This window comes from Mustela erminea, chromosome 10 (genome assembly GCF_009829155.1).
Source record: "Mustela erminea isolate mMusErm1 chromosome 10, mMusErm1.Pri, whole genome shotgun sequence".
Taxonomy (NCBI): Eukaryota; Metazoa; Chordata; class Mammalia; order Carnivora; family Mustelidae; genus Mustela; species Mustela erminea.
In genome coordinates this window covers 1,885,130-1,912,796 of record NC_045623.1, presented here as the reverse complement: position 1 = coordinate 1,912,796, position 27,667 = coordinate 1,885,130, and the positions used below count along the sequence as shown (strand labels likewise).

General features: G+C 49.7%; 1 protein-coding gene across 8 annotated transcripts; it reads left to right on the top strand.

The window, feature by feature from the left end:
• Positions 1-91: 91 nt before the first annotated feature.
• PI4KB (phosphatidylinositol 4-kinase beta) lies at positions 92-27,629 on the top strand. Of its 8 annotated transcripts, none has more exons than XM_032301810.1 (13): positions 92-735; positions 8,796-9,732; positions 14,162-14,206; positions 16,582-16,809; positions 18,444-18,671; positions 20,267-20,376; positions 20,899-21,003; positions 21,206-21,329; positions 22,115-22,380; positions 25,093-25,225; positions 25,472-25,592; positions 26,266-26,328; positions 26,749-27,629. In XM_032301810.1, the coding sequence occupies exons 2-13, from the start codon at positions 8,824-8,826 to the stop codon at positions 26,928-26,930; spliced, it is 2,514 nt and encodes an 837-aa protein (XP_032157701.1). In that variant the 5' UTR covers positions 92-735; positions 8,796-8,823; the 3' UTR covers positions 26,931-27,629. The 8 variants fall into 8 exon arrangements, with proteins under 8 accessions (XP_032157701.1, XP_032157697.1, XP_032157700.1 ...); XM_032301805.1 differs by lacking the exon at positions 26,266-26,328 and adding an exon at positions 7,604-7,897 and having other exon boundaries at positions 100-735; positions 25,093-25,243; XM_032301806.1 differs by lacking the exon at positions 26,266-26,328 and having other exon boundaries at positions 95-735.
• Positions 27,630-27,667: the final 38 nt, after the last annotated feature.

Here is a 27,667-nt window from a genome sequence, read left to right as displayed (position 1 = left end):
AACACAAACTGGCTCATTTACATATAATTTGCATGTTCAGGTACTTATGGAAGTACCGGACGTGTCTGTACTTCCTTTCTAACAGGGCACCCGCACCCGCCTACGGACCTGCCGGTCTCCGCTCTAGGACAGCAGCCCCTTTCCCTTATCCAGTAAATTTTACTACCTTCTCGGTTCCCTAGCCTCGCAAACGCTACGTCTTAACCTCACGAACATTGGCCCCTCCTCCCACCCGTAGGATCCTCCCTTCATCCTCTCCTCCCTCCCCAGCTTCCAAACGCGTCTTCCCCGCCCCCTTTTCTATTTCTGAACAGGCATGTTCGAGGCAGCTTACCCGACTCCTTAGATTGCTATGGGATTGGTAGGGTCCTGAGCGTCTGAGAAACAGGAAGGCGTATCCCAAGAAGGGTTGCTGGGACTCACAAGAATTGAGCCCTTCTGGGATTTTTTTTTTTTTTTTTTTTTTTTTTTTTTTTGGTGGGGGTGTCTCGCTTTTGCGGAGGGAAGACGAGGAGGCTGGGCGGCCGGGTCCAACTTGAGGCAGTGCGAAGGCCCCCTCAGGCGGCGCCGAGGGCAGCCCCTAAGCTGGGGCTTGGCTCAGCCTCCGCGGCCGCTGTCAGGGAAGCGCAGGCGGCCAATGGAACCCGGGAGCGGCCGCTGCTGCTGAGGCGGCGGTGTCGGCAGCCCGACCCCGACCGCCCGCACCCCCTCCGTGGGGGGGGAGGTCCCCAGGAGGTAAGCGACCCCTACCCCGTTAGTCCTCCTGGCCCTGTGAGTTGTGGGGGGGAGTCCCTCTCCCACCCTGTCCCGCGCAGCCTGCCCCCGCCCCCACACTTGGGTTTAACTACAAAACTGCCCCCTGGGTGGCAGCTGCACCCCGGTGCCTTCTCCACCCTTTCTCCTCAAGTCTAGGGTCTCCTCTGCTTTTTTGGCTTCCTCTTCTGATTAGCTCCTCCCTCCGCCCCGGGATCTCCCCCTCCCCCTTATCCCTGTTGCCTCCGTCCCGAATTATTTCTTCTAAGTCACTAGCCCTTTTCACATCAGGGTCCCTTTTGTAATGTCCATCCTTGTTTGCCCTTCCTCGTTATCTGTGTTCCTGCCCCCAAACCTTTGCCACAGCCTTCGCCTTCATCCCTTTTCCTATTTTTGCCCCTCTCCTCTTGTCTCCGTGCAGCGCCAGCACTGGATCCCATTTCCCTGAGCTCTCTCTTCCCTGTGGCCCTCTATTCCTCTGTTTCTGATTCCATTACCTCACCCAGCTTCTAGCTTCCAAGAATTGCCTGTTCCTCTCCCCTTAAGGAATCTCGGGCCCTCATTGTCATTCCCAAAGTAATATTGACACTGTACTTTGACCTTAATCCTTATCCTTCTCTAGAGTCCTTTATGATCCCTGTAACTTTCTGTTGCTTCCCTTTCCCCCATCCTCAGTACCCCAACCTCTGGAGGTTTGTTCCCATAGAAAAGATCTGACAGTGCCTCTTCCTATTCAGGATTTCCATCTCTGGCACCTTGTCTCTTGAGTTCAAGGATTTTGCTAATCCTGTGATCCTTGGTTCTGCTTTCCCTGTGGTCTTTATGTGTTTTCTGTCACATTCATTATCTCTACATATCACTTATTTCAGGATCAGCTAAACCTTGAACTAAGAAGAAAATATGTTGAGAGGACAGACAGGGGGAGGGGGAAGCCTCAGCTGTTTCACTCAGGCTTTTCTGGACAGAAGTGTGTTTCTGAAGGATGGAGTAAGTTTTGAAGTTCATATCAGGTTACACTTTGTTGACTACCCAGGATCAGCCACTAGGAGGGATGAACAGGCCTGCATGGAGACTGTGTGAGATTGTGAGAAATTTTGTTTTGGATTATTTGATTTTAGGCTTGTCCTTAAGAGATCACTGAGTAGAGTGTCTTCCAGATCTACAAGGAGTCAATTTACTGTCTGTGGCTTACTGGAATAGTTTTGGTTGATTCCATAAGGGCTTAGGCCTAGGGTGGAGTTGGGGGTAACTGGAAAAAGGATCTGAGACATTAGAAAGAGCTTGGACATTCAAAATCAGGACTCCTGGGTTCAGCATGTGACTTCCTCAGTTGACCTCTAGAGTGACCTTTTTGGTAGAAGGACCCACTCTGTAGGCATCAGTGCAGTAATAGGCTACTTGTAGGATGTGGGTTGGGGGAAAATTAGACTTGGTTTATTTGTTTACAAAACATTCTGAGTTTCACAGATGAAGGGCTTTTTTTTTTTTTTTTTTTAAAGATTGTATTTATTGGGGCGCCTGGGTGGCTCAGTGGGTTAAGCCGCTGCCTTCGGCTCAGGTCATGATCTCAGAGTCCTGGGATCGAGTCCCGCATCGGGCTCTCTGCTCGGCGGAGAGCCTGCTTCCCTCTCTCTCTCTCTGCCTGCCTCTCCATCTACTTGTGATTTCTCTCTGTCAAATAAATAAATAAAATCTTTAAAAAAAAAAAAAAAAAAAAAAAAGATTGTATTTATTTATTTGACAGACACAGAGAGAGAGATCACAAATCGGCAGAGAGGCAGGCAGAGAGAGGGGGAAGCAGGCTCCCCACTGAGCAGAGAGCCCGATGCGGGACTCCATCCCAGGACCCCGAGATCATGACCTGAGGCTAAGGCAGAGGCTTTAACCCACTGAGCCACCCAGGCACCTGCAAAAGGCATTTCTTAGTAGTGGTTTAGCTGACCTGAGAGGTTTTCCTTCATTGTGATCTCTCTATTGGGTCTTTCTAGTCAACAGCTGTGGTAGTAAGGCTATTTGAAAGACAAGCTCCAGCCTGCTTCCTTTGTCTGCCTTGCCTTTTTGCTCCACTACATGAAGTTGATGACCACCTGTGCTATTCCTCTTGGACTTGATCCATAACTCCAGATTCTATAGGTGGAAAGCGTGTTTGTGGGAAAGCCTTTTGAGGAAAACGGCTAGAAAAGAGAACTTGGAGTGAAGCGGGGCTCAGGAAACTAGTTGCTCTCTGGTATGCCATGTCTCTCTTGGCCTGTGATAGTGAAGAGGGCATGTGAAGTTGCATTTATCTTCCAACTCTAGGTCTTTTTGGATGTAATCATACTTCCTCTTCCCACTTCTCCCTTGTCTCTCTCTTAACTGTTACCCAGGGTGCAGTCTCCTCATTCTCCTCCTTTTTAGGAGCAGTTTCACTCCTTGGAAACATCCCCAAAGAGAAATTGTATTTCCCCTAGTTTCCCTGCTTCATTTTCAGAGCTGGGTCCACACTGCATGAGAACATGTTTGCTGAATGCCATCCAAAGCAGCAAATTAAGATTCTTTGATTTGGGGAAGAAGTTTGGGAGGAACCTTTCAGTAACTGGCATGAGACAAGAGAGGGCCTAGTCCAAGCACATTTGGGGCTTGCTGCAGGGAGGAACAGTTCAGAGCGAGGTGAATGCACAGGTTACTTTCTTTGCCATCTCTCTGTTTCAGCAGGGGCTCCCAGAGCTGGCTTGGGCTGTCTGACTGGATCTGCTTATATCAGCTCCCATGGCCCTTCACAGAGACTTCTCAGCTTGATTCAATATTGACTTAACTACCCTGAGACCACTGCCTTCCCTGCCTTTCTGCTGCTAGCTCGAGAATGCCCTCTTCCCTGATGCTAGTCCCCCACTGGGGCCTCGGGGAAGCATTCACGTGATTCCTGCTAGGACGTGAGCCTACTTCCTATTTGGCCCCAAGTTTTATGAGGAAAAAGTAGTACTTGATCTTCACTTTTCCATTGAGGTCAAGGGGGAAAAATGAGCTGAGACCCTTTTAACAAAAGGTTTGAGTTAGACTTTGAGATATGAGGAGGAACTTCTCAACAGCTGAACAAGCAGCCTAAGGTGATGCTCTTTGGAAGAGCAACTTCTTTTTAAAAATTATCATCAAAGGTGGGGTGCCTGGCTGGCTCAGTTGGTGGAGCACAGAACTCTTGATCTCTGATTTGTAAGTTCAAGCCCCATGATGAGTGTAGAGATTACTTAAAAAAATAAAATCTTTAAAAGAAAATTATTATCAAAGGCAAACATGCACCTGGTAATAAATCCAACGGTACCTAAGAGTTTATGGTGAAATCAGCAGTCCCTTTCCATTCTGCCCAGTCCTCCTTTAGAGTGAACATCTTAATTATCTCCATGTTTATTTCTGAAGTTTATCACCTAGCATTGGATAAAATGCTTGTGCCTCTATTTCTTGATTTTTTTATTTATTAATTGTTACAAAAGAAGATTGAACATTAGAGGATTTATACTTCTTATTTATATAATTGTCATTATTATTTATTAGCAGCCCGTGTAATTTTAGATAACATATGTGAACTTCTCTTTCTTTTCCATGAACTTGTAACAGTCTCTTTTAACTATCCACCTTGTAGGATGAAGATAGTGGCTTCACTATCCTTTTTTCCAACTCACACGATCCATCTCAAAGGGAGGAAAATTGAGCTTGCCTATCTGCTTGGAAATCAGATGATCTCTTAAGACAATTCCATGAAAGTACAGGAACCTTTAAAAACACGAGGATTTGTCTGAACCAATTCATATTTTTCTAGTCCCCCAAGAAGGGAATGGTCATTAGCCTGGTGGGGGGATTGATTTGGGGCTTTCTGCTATCTTGTCTCAGCAGAGATCAATCCAGGAAACCCTTTAATGGAGATCAGTGGGGGATTGGAGTGCTCTTTGCCTGGAATCTTTTGAGGTGATGAGAAACAGAAAGCCAGGTTAAACGTCCCCCTCCCTAGAGTTTTTGCAGACATTTACTTAAATGCTAAGTCATACAGAACACAAGCATGTACACCCTCTCTGTCCTCTGTAGCCACTGCTGTGCTCAGCCCTAAACAGCCCCCTGATGCATGGATGAGGATTCCCTGCATTACCCAGACAGTTAGCTGTGGAGCCCAACCAGCTTACTCCTCCACTCCCACCCCAGTGCCTAGAAGCCAGCTGCTAGGCTGGGGTGGGGAAGGACTCTAAGGGTTCCTTCATCATCCAATTGGAAGACCAGTTTAGGCTCCCAATGTGAAATGTGGAGCCTCAGTTGTTTGAATGTTCTTGAGAGCATAAGAGCCATCTGATATTAAAGGTTTGGATTGTCGTCTTTTTTCCTGTTTTCTTGCAAGGGGAAGGATGATGAATATAGGACCTCTTCCTTTTTTCTTTTGCTTTCTAGTCTTTTCGCTTTCTTTTTTTTTTTTTTAAAGATTTTATTTATTTATTTGACAGACAGAGATTACAAGTAGGCAGAGAGGCAGGCAGAGAGAGAGGAGGAAGCAGGCTCCCTGCTGAGCAGAGAGCCCAATGCGGGGCTCGATCCCAGGACTGTGGGATCATGACCTGGGCCAAAGGCAGAGGCTTTAACCTACTGAGCCACCCAGGTGCCCCTTTTCGCTTTCTTTAGAATGGTTCCTTACCAAAGCTATATTGTCTTTGCTTTTGAAAATGAATGAATTGATGTTGAAGATTGTATTAGGACTTAGGTGTTGGAGAATCCCTTTCCTATTTCTTATTGTCTAAATTGACAAGTCAACACCTCCTCTCCCCATGACTTGTTTCAGATATAGCCAATCCTTGAGGCTCAGGGAGGCAAGGGAGGTCCAGCTCCAATTTGGTAGTTTCTAGTGGCAGAGCCACTAGAGAGGAGTCCAGCTTCCCTGCATCTCTTGACACCATCTGGTTCCCTGGGGAATAAGGACTGTGAGATGGGGGTCTGTTCAGTGGAAAATTCCCCTGAGTGCTGTGATGTGGGATTCCTGGCTAAGCTCTGGGATAAGAAATAATAATAATAATAATAATAATAATAATAATAATGACATCCTTCCCTCCCCTCCTGGTGCCAGTAATAATCCCAGTAGTGATCAGTTGAGGCAGGCATCTGCTGAGGATCCTGGGAGGTCTGAGGTGCTGTATATGGGAGGCTATCTGAACTTCATGTCCCTTGGAAGTTTTGAAAAGTGGATTTCAGGAGCTTTTGATAACTTGGAAGTCTCTGGAGTAGAGGGAAGGGGAAAGATTTGCCAAGCATAGAGACACTGAGGGAAAAATAAAAGCTGGTTGTGTAAAATGACTGAGGCTATCATGTGAGTTTTTCAGCAAACCTAAAAGGTGGTGATCTCAGTTGAATTAGAATGACCCACTGGTGCAGAGTGCTTTGCAGAGTTGTGGCAAGGAGTGATTAAAGCTTTCTTATTATTTCTGTGTAACCTAAAGTTGGCAAGTAGAGACAGCTTCACATAGGCAGCCATGCTGGTTCTACTATTCAGAGGGCTCTGCTTAATTTTAGGAGAGAGCATGATGAACGAGTTGCCAAATTTTTACTGATACCAAGCTTAAGCTGCATCAGAGAAATTAAATTCAGGGATGCGAACTTCTTGTTTGACAGAGTGGGGAGAAAGATAAACTGAAGTAGCCTTATTTGGTGATCTCTGAGAACAGAAGAATCCCCCATCTGTCTTCCTGCAAGACTTTGGTAGTGACTGCTGGGAGGCAGGGAGCTAGACTATAGTATGGGCAGAGCAGAGTAACTGACTTTTTTTTTTTTAAGATTTTATTTATTCGTTAGAGAGAGAGAGCGCAAGTAGTCAGAGCAGCAGACAGAGGGAAAGGGAGAAGCAGACTCTTTGCTGAGCAGAGAGCCTGATGCGAGGGCTCGAACCCAGGACCAGGGGATCGTGACCTGAGCCCAGGGCAGCCCCTTAACCAACTGAGCCACCCAGGTGCCCCTGAGATTAACTGACTCTTAACATTTCAGAGGTGCAAGAAGAGGCACTGGAAGGGTGGTGGTGGGAAATGGGGCTTCCTGCAGTGATTAGAGAATTTGTATCTCAAGCCTCCTTTCACCAACCCAAAGTTATATGCACCCAGCCTTGCATCAAAGGCAACGTCACTAATAGTTGGAAACTACCTGCGTTTCAGCTCCACAATAGATTCTGCCTTCCTGTTGCTCACACTCTTTTGAGTTAATCTTAGATTCACTCTCATTTGTGTTTTTGTGAAAAAGCCTCTGAGCCTGTTGTTGACTATAGTCAGGCTCTGGAGCTGGGTTGATCTGACGTCAACAATGTGCCTCTCCCAGTCTTTGCTTTGACATTTCCTTCTGTTCTACTATTCTAATCCAAATTTGGTGGGGCTCAGGAGAATCGTCCTAGGAGGGCAGTGGCTTTTGTCAGCAATGTTCTCTCACCCCAGGGATTCTTGGTGATGTGATACCTGTTCCTCCCTGTTCTTTGGATGTTATAGACCCATGAGCTCTAGCTGAATTCTTTTTGCCTTCTTCCAGCCTTTCTAGTTCTTAGGCTGTGTGTATGGTAATGGAGAAAGTAGTGTTGGGGGTAGGAGAGGGGTGTCATGGGAGATTCTTAGACAACAGGTTTTTGGGAGATTCTTAGACAACAAGTGTAACTCTGATTGACTTATTTCCTTATAAACAGTGTATGTGTGTGCACACACACACTCGTACACATACACACTGTTTCCTGATTTGTTAGGTGATTAGGATTCACCTAATATTTATTGAGTACTACTGCGTGCCAAGGACTGCGCTAGATCCTACACTCATGAAGTTTTCCCGCACAGCAGTAATAAGAAGTAGGTGTGTTTTTCCCATTTTGCAGTTGAGGAAACAAACTCAGAAGATATATGGTTTGCGTAAGTTTACACATCTGATAATGGCAGAGCTAGGATCTTGAATCCCAGGGCATTTGACTCCAAGTTCAGGAGTCTATCCACTATAACTAACTGCTACAGCACAAGAGAAAGGGGTAATGACGTCATGAAGCCAGACAAGCAAAGAATGGCACACTTCAGCAGGGGTGTTGATGGTTGTTTTAGAACTGTTTTCTTCTCAGTGAAGCCTGGATGTTATTGGCTGGCCCTTATTCCTTGGGAACTTTGAGTATGAAGGGAAGGTAAGAAAGTATCTGTGTCTAGAAAAACACATCAGGACTTGGATACGGAGGGGGGCATCTGGCTGGCTCAGTCGGAAGAGCATGGGACTCTTTTTTTTTTTTTTTTTTTAAGATTTTATTTGTCCATTTGACAGAGATCACAAGCAGGCAGAGAGACAGGCAAAGAGAGAGAGGAGGAAGCAGGCTCCCCGCTGAGCAGAGAGCCCGACTCGGGGCTCGATCCCAGGACCCTGGGATCATGACCTGAGCCGAAGGCAAGGCCCTAACCCACTGAGCCACCCAGGCGCCCCAGCATGGGACTCTTGATCTCAGGATCTTGAGTTCGATCGAGCCCCACATTGGGTGTAGAGATTACTTAAATAAAAATAAACCTTAAAAAAAAAAAAAGACTTTGATACCAAATGGAGATGAGAGATGCTTAGTACCTGTGTCTGGAGTGTTAGAGGAGTAAGGAAATACGATTTAAAGAGGAAAAGAGACAGGTATTGGCAGGCATGTCAAGAGAAACACAAGACCACAAAGATAGAAAAGCATTTGAAGAATGAGAGACAAGGGAATAAGACCAGAATTGCTTCCCAGTGTACCTGAAGAATTTGTAAACCTATGTAAACATAACATATAAAGCAGCATTTTGCAAATGCAAGTTAGGAACAGAGGCTAAGCGGATAGCGAAGTGCAGAAGGAGGGGAGAGTACTGTGGTGATCAGCAGTGGAGGTAGTCAGGGAAGGCTTCCTGGGAGATGACTTCTCATCTGATTTTGAAGGAGTCTAAGAAGACAAAAGAGAGGAGGGGCCTGGGAAGGTTTCATGGTGGGTGAAAGGAAGACCGGAGGATGCACTACTAACCATTATGTATGTGTCTCCCTTTCTGTCCCTTTCTCCCTCCTTCCTCCTATAGCTTGGAAGCTTGAAGTTTGGCTGTGGCCATGGGAGACATGGTGGTGGAACCTGCCCCGCTGAAGCCAACTTCTGAGCCCACTCCTAGCCCGCCAGAGAATAATGGGGGTTCCTTGCTAGGCGTCATCACAGAGGGGGTCGGGGAACTATCAGTGATTGACCCTGAGGTGGCCCAGAAGGCCTGCCAGGAGGTGCTGGAGCAAGTCAAGCTTTTGCATGGAGGCATGGCCATATCTAACACAGATACCCCACTGGAGTTGGTCAATGGGGATGTTTTGGACAATGCGATCCGTTGCTTGGACGATCCACCTGCCCAGATAAGGGAGGAGGAAGATGAAATGGGGGCCACTGTCGCCTCGAACACAGCCAAAGGAGCGAGGAGGCGGCGGCAGAACAACTCTGCCAAACAATCCTGGCTGCTGAGGCTATTTGAGTCCAAACTATTTGACATCTCCATGGCCATTTCATACCTGTACAACTCCAAGGAGCCTGGAGTACAAGCCTACATTGGCAACCGGCTTTTCTGCTTTCGCAATGAGGATGTGGATTTCTATCTGCCCCAGTTGCTTAACATGTACATCCACATGGATGAGGACGTGGGTGACGCCATCAAGCCCTACATAGTCCATCGCTGCCGCCAGAGCATTAACTTTTCCCTCCAGTGCGCCCTGTTGCTTGGGGCCTACTCTTCAGACATGCACATTTCCACTCAGCGACACTCCCGTGGGACCAAGCTCCGGAAGCTGATCCTCTCAGATGAGCTGAAGCCAGCTCACCGGAAGAGGGAGCTGCCCTCCTTGAGCCCAGCCCCTGACATGGGGCTGTCTCCCTCTAAGAGGACTCACCAGCGCTCTAAGTCCGATGCCACCGCCAGCATAAGTCTCAGCAGCAACCTGAAACGAACAGCCAGCAACCCTAAAGTGGAAAATGAGGATGAGGTAAAATGCCTGGGAGGGGCAGCGGGGCAAGATGGCATGGAGACAGGATGTCTGACATATAGTTCCTCTGTCCTTTTCTCTCCTTCCCTCTGTTTCATTTCACTGATAAAAGCATGGGATGTCAAAGTGGAAAAAGACCTTAGAAATCATGTATCCTAACTGTCTCATTTTACAGAGGAAGAACTCAGAGACCTGGAGAGATAGAAGTGACTTGCCTCAGATCATGTAGCTAACAGCAAGGCTTATAATCCTGACTCTGTCTAGTTGTTTTTACTCAACTTCACTGCCGTTCCATTAACCACCTACTTACTGAGAACGGTGGCAGAGACCCTCTCCACCCTGACTTGAGACCTGGGATAACTACCAGAACCTCTCAGAATAGCAGCCCTCAGGGAGGAAAAGGGATGGTGTGTGTGCTGGGGGGAAGGGTATAAATAGAGCCTTAACTTCATTCTCCTGGTCACTCCTCCTCATAATCCTCTGCCCCACTTTCCAAAGATCCCGCTTTTTGTTGACTTAAGAATAAGGTTCCTTCCCTATCACTGAGGTGTCTGCAGAATGCCCTCATCCCTGCCTTTCCTCGGGGAAGGGATATCTTAGCTTTTGGGAGAAGCACAAAGGGAAGAGGGAACCGGTCTTGGTGTAGAGGAAATCTTGGGCATGTCCAGAGACTAGTCAGAGACCTGAAAGCTGGAAAGAAGAGGAGGCTACAGGAGCATTTGGGGGTGTCCAGAGCAGGGAGGAGATAAGCACATCAGAAGGTTATGCCCACCTTCCATTCCATATCTGGACTGATAGCTTGGAAGTTGCCACTGGACAATTGTCAGTGACCTGGTGTCCCAGCCAGACAATGATGCCCCAGTCCCCCCTCTGACTCACCACTGGCCCAGCTCTCATCCTGGCTACCAGCCCAGCCTGGGAAAGAAGGGAGAAAAGAACAAGGAATTTGCACTTGTTGGAAAATGCATGTTGCTGTGGTGGTGGCATCTACCCCATGGGGCACATAACCCACCTACGGTTTTGATACAATGGGACTTCTTTTCAGCTTCTTTGAATCTGAGTGACCAGGGAAGGGAAAAAGCAGGACAGAGGGAGACTACAGAGCTTGCTTTCTGGGAAATTTCGGGTTTTGTTAGGATAATAATAGTGAAGCTAAAAGAGCTGACATGTTTTGGGCTCCTCTTAAGTTCGAAGCATCGTGCCAAGTACTTAACGTTTCACCCTCAACAGTCTTAGGAGACAGGAATTATTTTACCAATGAAGAGACAAGCTTAGAGAGGTGAGGTGATTTGCCCAGCGTCCCTCAGCTGAGCCTCACATCAGGTGTTGCTCTTAATCATTCAGCTGAGCCATCTTGCTTATTTCTCAGCATCTGCATTCCCAGGTCCTCAGATGTCCACTTGGGGAAGAATGGCCTAAGCCCATCTAGGTTTCCACAATTCCCTGCACAGGCAGAAGAGCACAGACGTTCTCAGAACCAAAATGGACCATTTTCTTTTCTGGTTGAGCTTGCAGGGAAGTTCAGAGTCATGAGGGAGATTGTTGCAGAACAAGAAGAATCATTGACATCTGGTGGGACTAACATCCTGAAGGGTTGGGGGCCCCTTCTCTTGGGGTCAAGCCTGTAGCAGTATATGTGTGAGCAGCTGCAAGTGAGCCCCTTGGTGCCTCCTGTCAGGCATGGCTTTTCTCTATACTCACTTGGTAGTTGCCATCTTAGGACCAGAAAAGCTGAAGCCTCGGGCCTACTTAGTGCTGGTCCTTGGTCCCTCTTCCTTGGATCTAACTCCTTCCGAGGATGGGATTATAGGTGACTATGAGACACAGGTATTATGTGAGGTATTCTGTGAATTCTTTGCTAAATCCTCTGGGGTGGCTTCTCTGGCTGCCATTCTTCCCTTATCATGGATTATTAGATCCGGGAAAGGAAGGAGATACCAGATCCCTAGGCATTCCTGGCTTATCTGATGCCAGCAGAATGAGATACCTCAATCCACTGTGTGTTCTTAGGAAACGTGAGAGCAGGAGTGAGGGAATAAATATGAGTATCTCTGGGGTCTGAGCATTGGAGTCTTCAGCACAGAGGTCTGTCCGAACCCCTCTGGCAGTTTGAGGATATGTCTGTCAGGGCTTTTGTTCCCCACATACCAAGGGAATTGGTTTTCCTCCTCCTGCTCCTCCTTCTCCCCTGTTATGCAACATTCATTCACTCAACTGATGAGCTTGTACTGTGTGCACAGCACATGCCAGAGGCAGTGAGGGATGAAGGATGAAGTGCAGCTCTTCCCTCCGAGAATTTGTAATGTGGAGACCCCATTTTATCTACAAGTCCATGTAGTGTGTATACTGAAACTTTACAGAATTTATCTGGTGGAGTTTTTGACTCTCTTGAAAGCTGTTTCCTGCATATAAGGAGGAAGTCTACAGTTTACTAAACAAAGCACATCATTATCTAAGGAGAAGTTCTGGAGGATAAAGTGAGGCCACTGAGCAGAGGCCCCTGCTCACGTAGCTCTCTTCCTGCCCAGAGTCTTCCTGCATGGTCCATTTCTGCCCAGATCTCACACGGGGGTTCTGTTTTCTTTTAATGACGGATCTTTCACATTCTCCACAACAAACCAAGGACTCTAGCACAGATTTCTCCCAGCCCCCACTGTTTCAGCCCCCGAAGCCTGCTGCTTCAAAGCAGATTTTGTCAGCCTAATTGGAGGAGTCTGCTCAGGTAGTCTTTCTTCCCATTAGTAGCCAAATGGTAAACATTTTGGCCTAGAATGGGGGTCCAGGGAGCAGAGATGATTTAGCTACCGCCCCACCCCCTGCCCCACATCACGACACTCGAGTAGATCAGCTCTGGCTTTTCAGGACTATAACCTTTGTACAGAGAAATCTGTTGAGTGTCACACTTGAAGCCCCAGTGGGCCTTCCAGCCTGATGTGGTGTGATGTCAGCTTCTTGGCCTCAGCTTTTCTCCTGGAGCTGACTCAGTATGAGTGACTCAAGCCTACAGCGTAGGAGAGAGGAAAGGATCATAATATACCTCCCTTCCCCCAAGGCTACTAATGAGTCAGCCAGGCCCTGTCTGTGGAAGAATCAGCTGGAGCATTGCCTGCTGTTCCTTCCCCAACCACCTCATGGATAGAAATTGAACCACTAAGTCCGAATAGGCCCTGACATCCTCCCTGCCTGAGTTCTTCCTCCCATCTCTCGCCAAAGCAGAGGAGTTTTTGCCTTGAGATAGTATTTGGCCTGCCTTCTCCAAGTGCCCCTCTTCTCAGATTCTTCGAGGAATATCCTGACTATAGGACCTCCAGCTAGAAGAGAAAGTAAACTGTGGAATAGAATTAAGTAGATGCTTGAAATGCTGATTGGAGAGTAGAAGCTCAGTGACAACTGCCCTCCTGCCCTGGGAGCTCCCAGGACTCTGTCTCTAAGTCCAGGCCCCTGTCCTCCTGCCATCTGTGCATGCATATTGCCGCCTTCTCCCTGCCGTGGGAGACCTTGGCAGACAGAACTCAGATTGGGCCCATGCACAAGCTGCAGTAGAGCTGCTGGTGGCAAGTGTGATCACCAGCCCTTTTCCAGTAAGACACGGCTGGGTGAGACTCAGATAAATCTCCTAGGCTGGAACCTGGACACTTGCTGCCCTGCTGCTCAGCTTTCTCAGGTAGATGGAGCTAGGACCAGCTCCCCAGCTTATGTCCAAAAATTGTAATGTACTGAATGTGGCATGAAACAGATAGGAAGCCTGGGGAGGTTAAGTAGATAGGAGAGTTAGCCATCTTTTACACCTAGCAACACCTAGCCCAGAAGTCTCATGCTCGTGGATCTGGGGTGTCCCTTCTCACATGGCTCAAGATTGGGACTGGTCTTCCCAGGATGATAATGAGGCTGGTTGGAAAGGAGACACCCCTGGTACTGAAGTTTAGTTCTTTGACTTCTACCCCAACATTTGCAAGAAGCTGGAGGAATGCAGGCATTCCAGTATGGGGGGCCATGCAGCTTGTTAAATTCAGTTTCTTTGTGGCGGCTTCACAGAGAAGGGTTTGGTTGGGAGCATGTGAATGGCTGAAGAGAAAGGAGGCAGCTAGGCGGTGCACTTACTGCCCTGAGGCACCCAGTTGTAGGGTATGTCCTTGAGGGAGAGCTTGGTGCAGGCCAGGAGAGAAGGGGAGAAAGTGAAAAGCCCAGGCCCTCTGTCTCTTCAGCCCTTCTGACCCTATGATCTGAGCCAGCCCTCCAGCATCTCCCACAAGTTTCAAGAATTTGGGCAAGTGGTGTTTCTGGGTTGACTTTCTCTCATTAAAGCAGCCAGATAGAGATACACGAGAGAAGCAGTTGCAATCCAAGTTGGAGCTAAATTCTTTGCCTTTGTCTCTCTCCCCTCCCTCCCTGCCTTTCCTCCTCCCCTTGTCCTCTGGCCCTTTCCCAGGAGCTCTCCTCCAGCACCGAGAGTATTGATAATTCATTCAGTTCCGTAAGTGGGGCCAGGCTGGGACTGGGTGGCAGGCTCCCCTCTGTGGCCGCATTTCCTCTCCGTCCCCAGGTCTTCTGAGTCCCCAGGCCAAGGCTGGAGTTAAAAGGTGCCTTTTCTTCCTGGGAGATCAGCCCTTCCCTCCCAGGACTCCCCAGCCTGGAGGAGTCCCCTGCCCTTCGTCACCAGTGCCTTGAGCCTAGGCTTAGTCCGGCTCAATCCTTCTCCCAGATGGAGCTGGGATGCAGTACGACTCAGTCCTCAGTTCTGGGTCTCTAGAGCAATCAGCTGGGAGAGAGGTAGAATTTACCCCTGGATTGGAATCAAGAACTGCTTGGCAGAAACCCCCGGGATCCTCTTTCTCCCACCCAGAACCCTTTCCCCATGGTTTCTGCCATCAGACCATCAAATATTTATTTGGTTCTTCTAAATGCTAGGTGCTGTGCTGGGGAGCAGACCCCAAAAGCAAACAGGATTTGGCCTGAAGGAAAGTTTTACCTCCCTACAGCCAGTTTTCTTTTTTAGTTTCAGCCATCTTTCTTCCAGGTCTGAGTTCTTCCCTTTCCCAGCTCACTGCCCAGGAGGTTCCTTAATCCGCATTCTCCTTTCTTGTTCCCTCTGGACTAACCCCTGACCCTCTGGTCCCACAGGGTCTCAGACCTTGTTGCTGGGCAGAGACGTGAGAGGAAATGCTGGACCCTCTGGGAGTTTGGATGATTTTTTTACATTTTCTTTTTTATTTATCTACCCAATCAGTTTTCTTCTATGCTGTTCCCCTTTCAATCATGATTCCTATCTCCTCCCATGTGGCAGAGCCTCTCTCAAGGCCTGGGGTCACATCTCCAACATGCTGAAGGAACATAGCTCCCCCCGCTTACCCAAATGCTCCTTTGAGGATGGGAAGGAATTCTGCCTTTTCTTATCTGAGTTGAATATGAATTGGTTAGGGTGGAGGGTCCTTGGAACAGTGACCATTTGCCACCTGAGTGGATAGATTAGGGATCAGGATAAATGAAGGAGTGAGTTTCCAAATTTCCTCTTCCTTTCTTTTGCTTTCTCCATGAGGCCCCTGGGATATTTCCAGGGACCACAGAAGCCCAGTTCTGCTGTCTTCTTTTCTTGATCTCTTTTCAACCCTGTCTCCCAAGGGCAGCCCCATTTGATTCCCCATACCCTGTTTCATTATTATGTGGGACCCTGAGCCAGTGCCCAGTGAGGCAGAGGCTGAGAAATGGCTCTTTGCATATGCAGAGATGGACCCTGGTACTACCCATCTTTCAAAAAGAAGTTCTTTTTTGCAGTGTGAGGGTAGAAATTCTCAGTTCTTAGGAAACTAAGCAGGACCCACAGAGAGGGAGAGAAAGACCTGGTGAGTGAAATGCTATTTTTTATAAGAAAAGGAATACTGTTCTTACCTAGCTGAGGGGAGCTGGGATAGGGATGCTGGTGGTTACCTTGATGAAGTACCCCAAATGGTAGAAGGACTTAGGCTCTGAAAAGGGCTCTTCTTTGTGTCCATCTTCCCCCCCACCCTCACCTCACTGCCCAGACGGACTTTGCCCTCTCTGGGAATGATGAAGTGCCCAGCCTGAGGAGCCAAGCTCATAGTAGTAAGTTAATATGGGGAGCCTGTCCCTGAGAGATAGGGAGAGAGGACCCAAGGAGGAACCACTGAAGGAGACAGACCTTCAGGGCCCTTGTCAAGGGCTGACAGGAGCTATTGCTTTCTCCACCCACTCCCCACACCTACCTCCCTCTGTCTGCTTTTTCTGTCCGGGTTGATTGTTCCCTCATTAACACAGAGTCTGCTCATCCCCTTCAGATCTCCTGCATGTGCACTGACACCTTGTCAGAGATTGTGGGATGGATAGGGGGATGCTGTGAAAGGTAACAAAAGTTATTTGAATGGATTAAGTCCTTCTTTGAAAGGAGTTGTAGGGACTTAGAGTGCCCCTACCTAGTTTGGGGCACTGGCAGAGGCCCTCAGCAGAGACTCATCCCGAGGACCTGGAGATAAGTGAAACGCATCAAGTATAAGCAGCTCTTCTCTCTGGATGTTGTCCCCCCACCCATTTTGAAGCCTTGGGACAGTTCGTTACAAATTCAGGTCCAAAAGAAGAGGGGTACCTCCAGTGACACAGGTTCCCACCCTCCTCACCCTCAAGAATCAGCCTGTGGAGGAGTGTGCTGGCTTTTCTACCTTTGCCCAGCTGATGTTGTCAGGGGTGGAATGGTGGCATGTCCCACCAGTGCTGAAAGATAGCTCCTTCCCTAGCGTTCTCCAGACTTTAGGATCCATGGCTAGGAGTGGCTGAGTGGGCGGGCCACTTTTTTTGTGGTTTCTTCACCATCTTTTACTTTGCCCCAACCCCCTATAGCCCGTCAGACTGGCTCCTGAGCGAGAATTCATCAAGTCCCTGATGGCGATTGGCAAGCGGCTGGCCACGCTCCCCACCAAGGAGCAGAAAACACAGAGGCTGATCTCCGAGCTCTCCCTACTCAACCATAAGCTCCCTGCCCGAGTCTGGCTGCCCACTGCCGGCTTTGACCACCACGTGGTCCGTGTGCCCCATACCCAGGCTGTTGTCCTCAACTCCAAGGACAAGGTAGGTGAGCTCTGGCCCATACCCTACTCCCTATGACTCTTCTCCTGTGGTTGTCAGGTTCATGCGTGCACCCAGAGATGCTTCACCAACATCCTGGCCTCCACGGTTCATGTGCACACGTCAATCTAGACTTTACCTCAGTGCTGTTGTGATTCTGAGGGCCTTTTTGTCCCCCTTCTTTGGGCCTTGGTTTTCTGGACCAAATCTTTTGTTGTTGTTGTTTTAAAGATTTTATTTATTTTATTTGACAGACAGAGATCACAAGTAGGCAGAGAGGCAGGCAGAGAGAGAGAGAGGAGGAAGCAGGCTCCCTGCTGAGCAGAGAGCCCAATATGGGGCTCGATCCCAGGACCCTGGGATCATGACCTGAGCCGAAGGCAGAGGCTTTAACCCACTGAACCACCCAGGTGCCCCAAAGAGGCCTAATCTTTTCAGCTTGCCTCTTCTTCCCATGACTCAGCAAAGAGTTGCTCTCCAGTCTCCTTCCAGCCCTTTGGTAGCTCTTCCCCAGCCCTTCCATAACTCTTAGGCTTTCCAGATACAGTGACAGTGGGAGTAGAGACAGCTCTTATTTCTAAGACCTTTGCTGATCAGAGTGGGAAGGTAGAAGGAGAGAAGGATGCCGGACTCACGTTGGAGAGAATTAGTTGTCTGCTGATTGGAATGAGTACTAATGGTTCAGATTCTTCTTTCAGAAAAGTATTGAGGATTAGAACCCTGCTTGGAGCAGTGCCTAGCTTTTTCCCAGTCTCTGTCTTTGGACAAGCCCCCAGATGGGTTTCTAGGCCTCTCTGAAAGTGGTAATTGATAGTTTTGCCCAAGTATATCATCTGTACATGTTGAAGCTCAGCTGGAACTTTTTTTTTTTTTTAAAGATTCTATTTATTCGGGTCACCTGGGTGGTTTAGTGTGTTAAAGCCTCTGCCTTCGGCTCAGGTTAGGATCGAGCCCCACATCGGGCTCTCTGCTCAGCAGGGAGCCTGCTTCCCCTTTCTCTCTGCCTGCCTCTCTGCCTGTCTTTTTTTAAAAAAAAGATTCTATTTATTTATTTGACAGAGAGAGACAGCAAGAAAGGGAACACAAGCGGGGGTGGGGGGTGGGAGAGGGAGAAGTGGGCTTCCCACTGAGCAGGGAGCACAATGCGGGGCTCAATCCCAGGACCCTGGGATCATGACCCGAGCCAAAAGCAAATGCTCAACTGACTGAGCCACCCAGGGACCCCATCAGCTGAAACTTTTTTTTTTTTTTTTTTTTAAGATTTTATTTATTTGAGAGAGATTGAGAGAATGAATCAGAGGAGGGGCAGAGGGAGAGCAATGTGGGACTTGATCCCAGGAGCCTGGGATCATGACCTGAACTTGAAGGCAGGCACTTAACCAGCTGAGCACCCCTGGCACCCACTGGCTGAAACATTTTAAAGACATATGCACTCTCTTGCCCAAATTCTTGAAATGTATGTTCATAGGACAAGTTCCTGCCCTGAATGTGGTGTTCATAGTATCAAGGGACTGACAAGTGCGGGTTGGAGCTGGGAGTGGACAGCTGGAAGGACTGTGTCAGCTGAGTTGAGATTTGGGGCATGGTGGTGGAGGGAAGTTGGAAATACTGTTCTCACATACACACTGCTCCTCCAGGCTCCCTACCTGATCTATGTGGAAGTCCTTGAATGTGAAAACTTTGACACCACCACGGTCCCCGCCCGGATACCCGAGAACCGAATTCGGAGCACACGGTCGGTGGAGAACCTGCCCGAATGTGGTATCACTCATGAGCAGCGGGCAGGCAGCTTCAGCACTGTGCCCAACTATGATAACGATGACGAGGCCTGGTCGGTGGATGACATCGGCGAGCTACAGGTGGAGGTGAGGGAGCTCCCGGGAGGTGGTACTGGGGCCCAGCACCCGTTCTCCAGAAACTTTCACTGTATTTGAGACAAGGCAACACACCCTGAGGCAGGCTGAGGCAAGTGCCTGTGGGGACGAGGGGGAAAGCTCTGAACACCGCTAGTCTGGAATATTCACATAGTCTGGAGCTCACTTTCCTGCAGAAGGAATTTAGGTTAAATATAAGTGAACTTCTAAGCCCAAGGGAGTGAGGGAAACTTAAAATGTTTCTTGAACATCTGCTATGTAAAGTTGTCTGAGGAAAGTAGAGAATAAGTCATACATTCATTCCTTCAAGAATTGTTTATAGAGAGCCTTCTTTATGCCAGCCTGGAGTACTGTGGACTAGTGAACAAGATGGCCCCTGCCACAAGGAGTTCATGACTTAAAGAGAAAGCGAACAAAGCCAGTTAGCAGGTAGCTGTAGTATGGTGAGATCCAGGTTGTGCTGGGTCATTATGCCACCCCTGAGGGTGGGGATAGGATGATCTCCAGACTTGGGCCTGGGCACACCTTAAGTGATTCCCTGAGGAGCAGATATGTCGGCGGGGCCCTGAAGATGGGTAGGAATTCGCTGGACAGAGCATTTCCTGCAGAGGGAATAGCAGATGTGCAGACTGGAGAATAAGACAGCTTAGCTCGTTTGAGGAACCAAAGGACAACATTACCTGTGGCTGTGATGTGCAGTGTGGGTGAGAAGTGGTGAAGAAGGAGGCTGGAAAGGTTGGCGTGAGCCAGATTGTAGGAAGGATTCTGTCAACTATGGAAGGAGATTTGGACTTGGTGCTGAGGTTGTGAAGAGCCAGAGCTGCATTTTATGTAGGACTGTGACACAAGCAGATGTCACTTTGTGAAGACATACTCTGTCCTTGAGCTTGCAGTCCAGTTAGGCAGATTGGATGCAGACATTTAAGGCAAAAAAATCTGTTTCCAGGATATACAACAAGACAGTGTGCAGTAAGTGCCTACTGGAGTTGAGAAGTGATCTGCTCCGGAGGAAGAAGAAGGGAAGGGCCTTGCTGTGGACCCTGGGGTCTGTTGGAATATTTTGTATTTGAGAGAGTTGGGAAGATTAGACTGAATGGCTGAGACTGAAGAAATGGTCAGAGGGTCCTAGTGGTGGACCCTGCAGGAGAAGGGAGCTGTATCCAGGGAAAACTCATAGTAGAAGGCCGAAAGTACAGCTTTCTCTGGAGGTTGTGACAGTGGTGTGCAAACCTGAGCACACTGGGGATCTTCTGGAGAACTTGTTACAAACCCATTCCTGGTAATTTTGCTTCAGACGGATGGTGGGATATGGTAATCTGTCTTGTAGCAGCATCCCAGGTGATCCTGATGAGGTAGTTTACACTTAGGGAAGCATTGCTGTAAGGCTCGTGTGAGTGCCCAGGCATTTGGTATCCAAGTGGTGAGGATGGCGTGGAAGCAGGGCAGGCCTTCTGGAACACAGTCCAGAAGTTGGGGGGCTGTCATGATGTAGAGGTGACAGCAAGCGTGCAAAGTGACTGGAGGAGCAGGTGACGGAAGTGAGCCTGTGTTTGGCGCTTCTGACCTGTGGTCCCCTGCTCTCCCAGCTCCCTGAAGTGCACACCAACAGCTGTGACAACATTTCCCAGTTCTCTGTGGACAGCATCACCAGCCAGGAGAGCAAGGAGCCTGTGTTCATAGCAGCAGGGGACATCCGGTATGGCCAGACTGCCCTGCCCCGCGTTCCTCCTCCTTCTCAGGCACTGCCTGTCTCTGTCCTTTCCTGTCTGTCAGCCTCTCTTTCCCTCTTCTCTCTCCTTACTCCATCCTTGTCCTGAGGCCACCAAAATTGAGGCAGTGAAGGTACAGATTGAAAAATTACTGGGCCACCACAGAAGGAAGTTACATTTAAGAGAACTCCATAGGGAGTAGCATTTCTTGGAGTGGGTCTGAGGATTACATGTATCAGAATCAAGGGAGAGGGAGGAGAGCTTGCTGGAGATGCAGATGTGGAGCCACACCTGATCTGAATCAGAGTCTCTGTCCAGAAATGGGGAGGGCCTAGTAACCTGCATTACAACATGAATGCAGAACACCAGATTAGCAAAACTCTCAGCCCAGGTTTCTATCTTTGTGTGCCCAGAATCAAGGAAGGAGTGCAGGAAATGCCGGCATAGACAGGGACATGAGGCTCTGGGGTTACCTCCTCCAAGCAAATGATACAGTTTCTTCCTGCTAGACGGAGGCTCTCGGAGCAGCTGGCTCACACCCCCACAGCCTTCAGACGAGACCCGGAAGACCCTTCTGCTGTTGCTCTCAAAGAGCCCTGGCAGGAGAAAGTAAGGTGAGTTGGATGGGTGTGGTTTCCAAAGCTTGGAGGTGGCCTTAGGTACTCACTGCCCCATCTGTCTTGTCTGCCAGTCTCTCCCAAACTATCAGGCTCCCAGGCGTCTGAGTCCTTGCCTTGTGGGAAGTTTGATTTGGACTTCAGGCGGAAAGCAAGTTCTGTCCTCCACCTTTGACACCTTTTGTTTCTTTCTTCACAGGCGAATCAGAGAGGGCTCCCCCTATGGCCACCTCCCCAATTGGCGGCTCCTGTCAGTCATCGTCAAGTGTGGGGATGATCTTCGACAGGAGCTCCTGGCCTTCCAGGTGTTGAAGCAACTGCAGGTAAGAGAGGCAGGGAGGAGAAAGGGGAACTCGGCCCAGCTGAGGGGAGCATGCAGGTTGTTCCACAGGTTGTTCCACAGGGAGCTCTGCTAGGGACCAGCTTCCTACCCAGGTTTAAACTGGATGCAGACCCTGTTCCCGGCTTACGTCCCCAGGAACTACAGCCGCAAGAACAGCTCCACAGCGACCCCTCGTGGCCCTTTTGTGACCTGCGCCTGCTGAACTCTGGGAGGCTAGATTTGTCCTTTTAGTCTAACTGGTCTGTGGCAGCTGGTTTGCAGGGTGCGGAGATGTTGATCCCCTGAACCTTTGGACTGGTCGCCTGCAAGCAACTTTACTTGTCAATCCTATTCTTTCTATAAATACTGTCGCTTTTTTAAGAGGATTTCTTTGGATCTAAATCCTTTCCTGTTTTCTTCGTATTATTTGAATTTGGATTAATGGCTCACATTCTCTAGGTCTGTGAGGTGTCAGTGTGGTTTCCTGTCCTCCCTGCCTTTTGGGGGCTTTCTACCTATACGATGTCTTTCTTACGTACTTCCCTATATCTTGTCGCACCCTGGGGCATGAGGGGCAGAGAGGTGAAGGAGGAGCAAGGGTTTGAGCAAGGGCTTGTCTCAGAACTCCCTGGTCCTCAGGGGGATCGATGGGTTTTACTCACTTGATGACCTGGAATCCAAGGCCACAAGGATAGGAACTGTTCGTGGTTGCAGACAGAGGGGGATTTTTGCCTCCTCCCCTAGTTCGGAAAGATGATAGTTGCGTGCCTCTGTGTCTCCTCACAGTCTATTTGGGAACAGGAGCGAGTGCCCCTGTGGATCAAGCCATACAAGATCCTTGTGATTTCTGCTGACAGTGGCATGATTGAACCCGTGGTCAACGCTGTGTCCATTCACCAGGTGAAGAAGCAGTCCCAGCTCTCCTTGCTTGATTACTTCCTGCAGGAGCACGGCAGTTACACCACTGAGGCATTCCTCAGTGCACAGCGCAATTTTGTACAAAGTTGTGCTGGCTATTGCTTGGTCTGCTACCTACTGCAAGTGAAGGACAGGTGGGTGAACTCCTTATCCTAACCTCATCCCTTTGTGAGAGTTCTCACTTATCTCTTCACCACCTCCCATTGCCTAGATATAAAAGTGGAATGAACAACACATTTTAAGCAGAGACGTGTTTGTGTGCCGTTAAGCAGTGAGGCAGACCAGTTAGTGCCAGGGTACAGGGGCAGAGAGGTGAAGGAGGAGCAAGGGTTTGAGCAAGGCTGATGAGAACAGAGACACCTGTGAGGGGAAGCACGCTCCAGGTGAGAAGGCAGCTCAGGGTGCCGGAAGATCAGGCTACCCTGCCAGGCCGGTAAGCAGGCAGTGGCTCTGCTCTGTAGGAGAGCTGAGGTCAGGTGAGAAGGGCAGTGGGTATGAAGCTGAGGAGCTTTATTTTGTAGGCAGAGGAGTGATGAGAGCCAGCCTGTGTTTAGTGACTGCCCCCAGGACTCAGAGGGTAAGAGTGGGTGTACCTGGGTCTTCCACAAAGCAGGAGGTCCTGAGGCCTGGCCTGATGGTAGCGACCGCCCGCAGAGCAGAAAAGAGAAGATGGGTATGAGGAACATGCTGGATGTACAGTTGTGCTCCCAGCCCTGAACTCCTTCTTGTTCCAACATGTGAATTTTAAAACTTTTAAGTATCTCTTGTTTTGCCCAGAGCTGTCATTTCTTCCGATATCACATTGACCTTTGTGAGCTCCAGCTTCATATATAGGTGAGCACGTCAGACAGAATGATACCACCTGGGGTCTTGCTTTCTAAGACCGTCTCCAGAGAGTGACTCAGGGTCAGTGCCTTGAGTGCTCCTGTGAGTCGTGCCTCTCACCAGGCAGAGGGCAGCCTCCTGAAAAGGCCGAGATGCGGTGGCCTGTGCTCCTTCGGTTCCTAGTGACATGGCAGCACATGCAGACCTAACTAACAGGTCTGCATATCAGAAATCTAGTTATCGGTTAAGTGCCTGCCATTCTTATATGAAAACCCTGTCAGGCAGACATTTCCTTGTGAGGGAAGTAAGGGCCAGGGAGCTTTCAAGACCTGTGGTTATTCTCCACTGCCCGCCCTGTAAATGAGCCCGGCAGCAGCTCTGTATGCACAGGCTGACGGGATAAGGAGTTGGTTGCAAGCTTTAGATTGTCCCTGAAGAAGCAGGGTTTTGAACCCAGGGCCAACGGAGCCTAGACCTGAGCCCCAGATTGAGTAAGTGGGTGGCATGGAGGCAGGGGCTAGTCAGGCCTCTGGGCTTTCCTGTAGAAAACCAGTATGTTGGGAAGGTTAGAGTCCGTCCCTTCAAAGAGGGGGATGCTACTGCAGCTGATAGACCTTTTATAATAACTTGGAGAAAGAACAGATGTGGTGAAGCCAGGAATGGAATCTGCCAGTGGAAAGAAGTGGCAACAGTGAACGGGCCTCAGACTGGAATCAAGTGGGGGGTCTCCTTAACTGCTTCAGGATGAGTCCCAAACAACTTTGCAGCTGGAGCTAACACCAGCTAACACCAGCTAACACCAGGAGAGAAGCTGCCCCTCCATAGCCTTGGGACCTTGTGTACAAAAGTCACTTTTCCTCCCCCAGCCTCTGTTTCATCACCTGCAAAATGAGACGTTGGACGAGGACATCTAGAACCTTTCTTACTCCCAAGATTGTGTCTTTGTTGGTAAATTTGCCATGCTTTCCCCAAGGGGAAAGGACTGAGTAGGGACTGGTTCTCTCTCCATCCCCCTCTTCTGGCCAGACCAAACCTAGAGAAGGTGGCTTCAGACCTGGGGCTCTTAGCCTAACAAAGCCTCTCTTGACACAGAGGCTGTCTCTTATGCTGAATGGGCCAGTCTCACATGCTTAGCATTTTAAAGATTTTATTTATTTACTTGACAGAGCGAGATCACAAGTAGGCAGAGAGAGAGAGAAGGAAGCAGGCTCCCTGCCAAGCAGAGAGCCCAATGCAGGACTCGATCCCAGGACCCTGAGATCATGACCTGAGCTGAAGGCAGAGGCTTAACCCACTGAGCCACCCAGGTGCCCATCACATGCTTAGCATTTTAATTGTTCTTTCTTCTGCTGGCCATTCATGTGGGAATCACAAAGACCTGGGGTTTATCTCCCTCTAACTCTTGTTCCTGCAGCTTCCCCCTAGTAATTGCTTCCTGAGATTTTTAACATAAGTGATCTTACGGAATGGTTAATGCCTACTCCTCTACTCCTTAGAGCCCCCACATAGTAATTAACATTTAAACTCCACCCAGCCGGCTCTCTTGTGGAGGGTCTCTGCTCTGCAGCAGGCTGACAGGAATTACCAGTAAAACTCAGGTAAGCAAGTTCCGAGTGGAGGCCTCCCACTGAGCTGAGGGCTTGGCCTCTGAGAGGATTGGCTAGAACTAGAGTCCTTCCCTTGCTTCCAGGTTCTCTACTCAGTTGGGATTAGTTTGGTTGCTAGAAGCATGCTTTTTAGAAAATGGAAATATTCTTAAACTGGTTTTAAGTTGTTAATAATGACAATTTCAACAAAATCGTAATGATGGCAATTTCAGACCCCAGAGCCTTTGACAGCAGTTTACTTTTCTGATTTTCCTTCTTTGCTCTGATTAGCATTAGGTCATGAGAGGTAGGCAGCAACAAACTTGGCAGGAAGCTCACTTAACCTGGTATCACATGGCCAGGGTGTTGCAGCTTGAGGCCCCTGCCTCAGTCAGACTGACGACTGCCTCTTTCTCTCCTCTGCCCCCTCCTCAGACACAATGGAAACATCCTTTTGGATGCAGAAGGCCACATCATCCACATCGACTTTGGCTTCATCCTGTCCAGCTCACCCCGAAACCTGGGCTTTGAGACGTCAGCCTTTAAGCTGACCACAGAGTTTGTGGACGTGAGTCAGGAAGGAGAGGTGCCTCACTGTGTTCTTTCTCTATCATGGGAGAGGGAGCTGTGGGCTCCCCCCAAATTAGGGACCAACAGAACAGAAATGGCAGCGAGTCATGGTGAGGATAGGTGTCCTGGGAGGCTTCCTGCCTGATAGGAGAGTGGGGAAGTCGGAGTTTGGCACGTTTGCCCCTATGGAGGAAGTCCTGGCTGGCTTGTGAACCCCCGTGCACACATACATCTCCCTTTGCAGGTGATGGGGGGCCTGGATGGCGACATGTTCAACTACTACAAGATGTTGATGCTGCAGGGGCTGATCGCTGCTCGGAAGCACATGGATAAAGTGGTGCAGATCGTGGAGATCATGCAGCAGGGTGAGTGGGGAAGAGGCCTTGTGTTTGGGGACAGGGCAGTGCCCACCCACAGTGCTTCAGGTTTCCCACTTGATGTTGAGGCCCCAGGGCATGGAACCTCCAAAAAGTGGATTCCACCTCAAGACTGGGGACAGTGTTTCCTAGGGGGTGCCATTTCATTTGTCCTTTGGGAGTCCTCCTGACTCCTGACGGAGCTGGGTCCCAGGGATGGGAGAGGTTGGGGGGGTACAGACTGCGGAAACTATCCCTTAGGCACCCTCAAGGAGAGAACAGCTCCATCTCCAGTCTCCTGGTCTCTGTCTCCCCATCCCTTGTCCACCTGATTTTTTGTTTCCTTCCATCCCTCTGGCTCTGCTCTTTGCCAGCCCCGGTGTTTCCAGTAACCACTTGCCTCCCTATTGGCCCTTGACCACTGACAGCCCTGTCCCCAGTGCCCCTTCGCTGTCCCCATACTTACTCCTCCCTGTGAGCTGAAAGTATTTCCTCTCCACTCTTCTTGATCTATTCTCCCTGAGCCATTTCCTCACTGCCTTGCAACCTAGAGTCTCTTCTCTCCGAGCTCTTTCGGGTCCTCGTCTCCATTCCCCCCTCCTCAAGGCTGCCATGTACACTTGGGCTAAGCTGCCAGTCTCCTCCTCCTCCTCCTCCCCCCATCCCTGCCCCCATCCCACAGGTTGTCGCCGTTGCTCGGGAGCATCCCCGTCTGGCCCCGTGATGACGGTGGCCCAGGTCATCTGTGAGTGTCAGACGTAGCATAGGCAGAGGCCTGCAACCAGATAAGTGCCCAGCTCAGGGCCCATTCCCCAGACCCTCTTCCCAACCTTTCCTCCGGGTCCTGAGACTCTGCTTCCTCTGCCCTTACAGGGAGGGGGGGGGTGGGCAGTGTAGTGCCAGCCCTCTCCCCCTCTGCCCTCACACCCTCACCTAGAGGGGCTTAGGAGTATGGGATGAAGATGGGCTCAAGACAGGGCCCCCCCCCCCCCAAACTCCGGCTTCTCTTCCCAGGCAGAACTGCACCCACAGTCAGGGAGCTCTCTGATGTGGGAGGGAAGGGGCACTTCAGACACCCCCAGTTCTGTATTAGCCGCTGTGGCTGCTACCACTGCCCCTCCCCACTTTGCACTCCATAACCCTGTGCCCTCCCCGCTTCCCCCAGGTTCTCAGCTTCCTTGCTTCCATGGCTCCAGCACCATCCGCAACCTCAAAGAGCGGTTCCACATGAGCATGACTGAGGAGCAGCTCCAGCTGCTGGTGGAACAGATGGTGGATGGCAGCATGCGCTCCATCACCACCAAACTCTATGACGGCTTCCAGTACCTCACCAATGGCATCATGTGACACCCTCCTCCTCAGGCCCAGGAGTGGTGGGGGATTCAGGGGACCCTCCCTGGGAGGGCCCTTGTCTGAGAAACCCCAAACCAGGAAACCCCACCCACGGGCAATGGAAGGCAAGAAATACAGAGGATCATGTGGTAACTGTAAAGCTTGCGGGCAGGGGGGGGCGGGGAGGGAGAGCCAGCTGTGGGGCCAACTTGCCGGGGCTTCCCTGCCCCCAGTGGTGTCATTGTCACCATCTGATCAGACTGCGAGACTCACCGCCCTCCAGAGAACAGAGGTGATAGATGTTAGGGGCACCAGGGCCTGCCTTCTCACCAGGGTCCAAGAGGTTCTTTCTACAGGCCATCCTTCCTCTGTTCTGGGTCCCATGAGTGGAGGGAGGAGGAAGAGTAGGTTCTTGGTACTTGGGACTTGATCCTGTGGTTGGCCTCTGGCTGTGCTGCTGCCCAACTCTATCCCCTCCCAGCGACTGGCCTAGGCCGAGTTCCCTTGTTAGGTGGGCTCTGGCGTAGGGTCCTGCACCTACAGAGGTTCCCCATCCCAGGGGCGGGAAGGGAAGGATCACAACCCCTCTAGTGGATGAGGCTATTGGCCTGGTCACAGGGAATTCCTTGGCCTGATCCCTTTCCCACACCCAGGGAAATAGCTCTCAACTTTTTATTTTTAATTTTTGTTTGAAATAAAGTCCTTAGTTAGCCATCTGTGTCATTTCTGGTTGTTTTGTTTTGTTTTGTTTT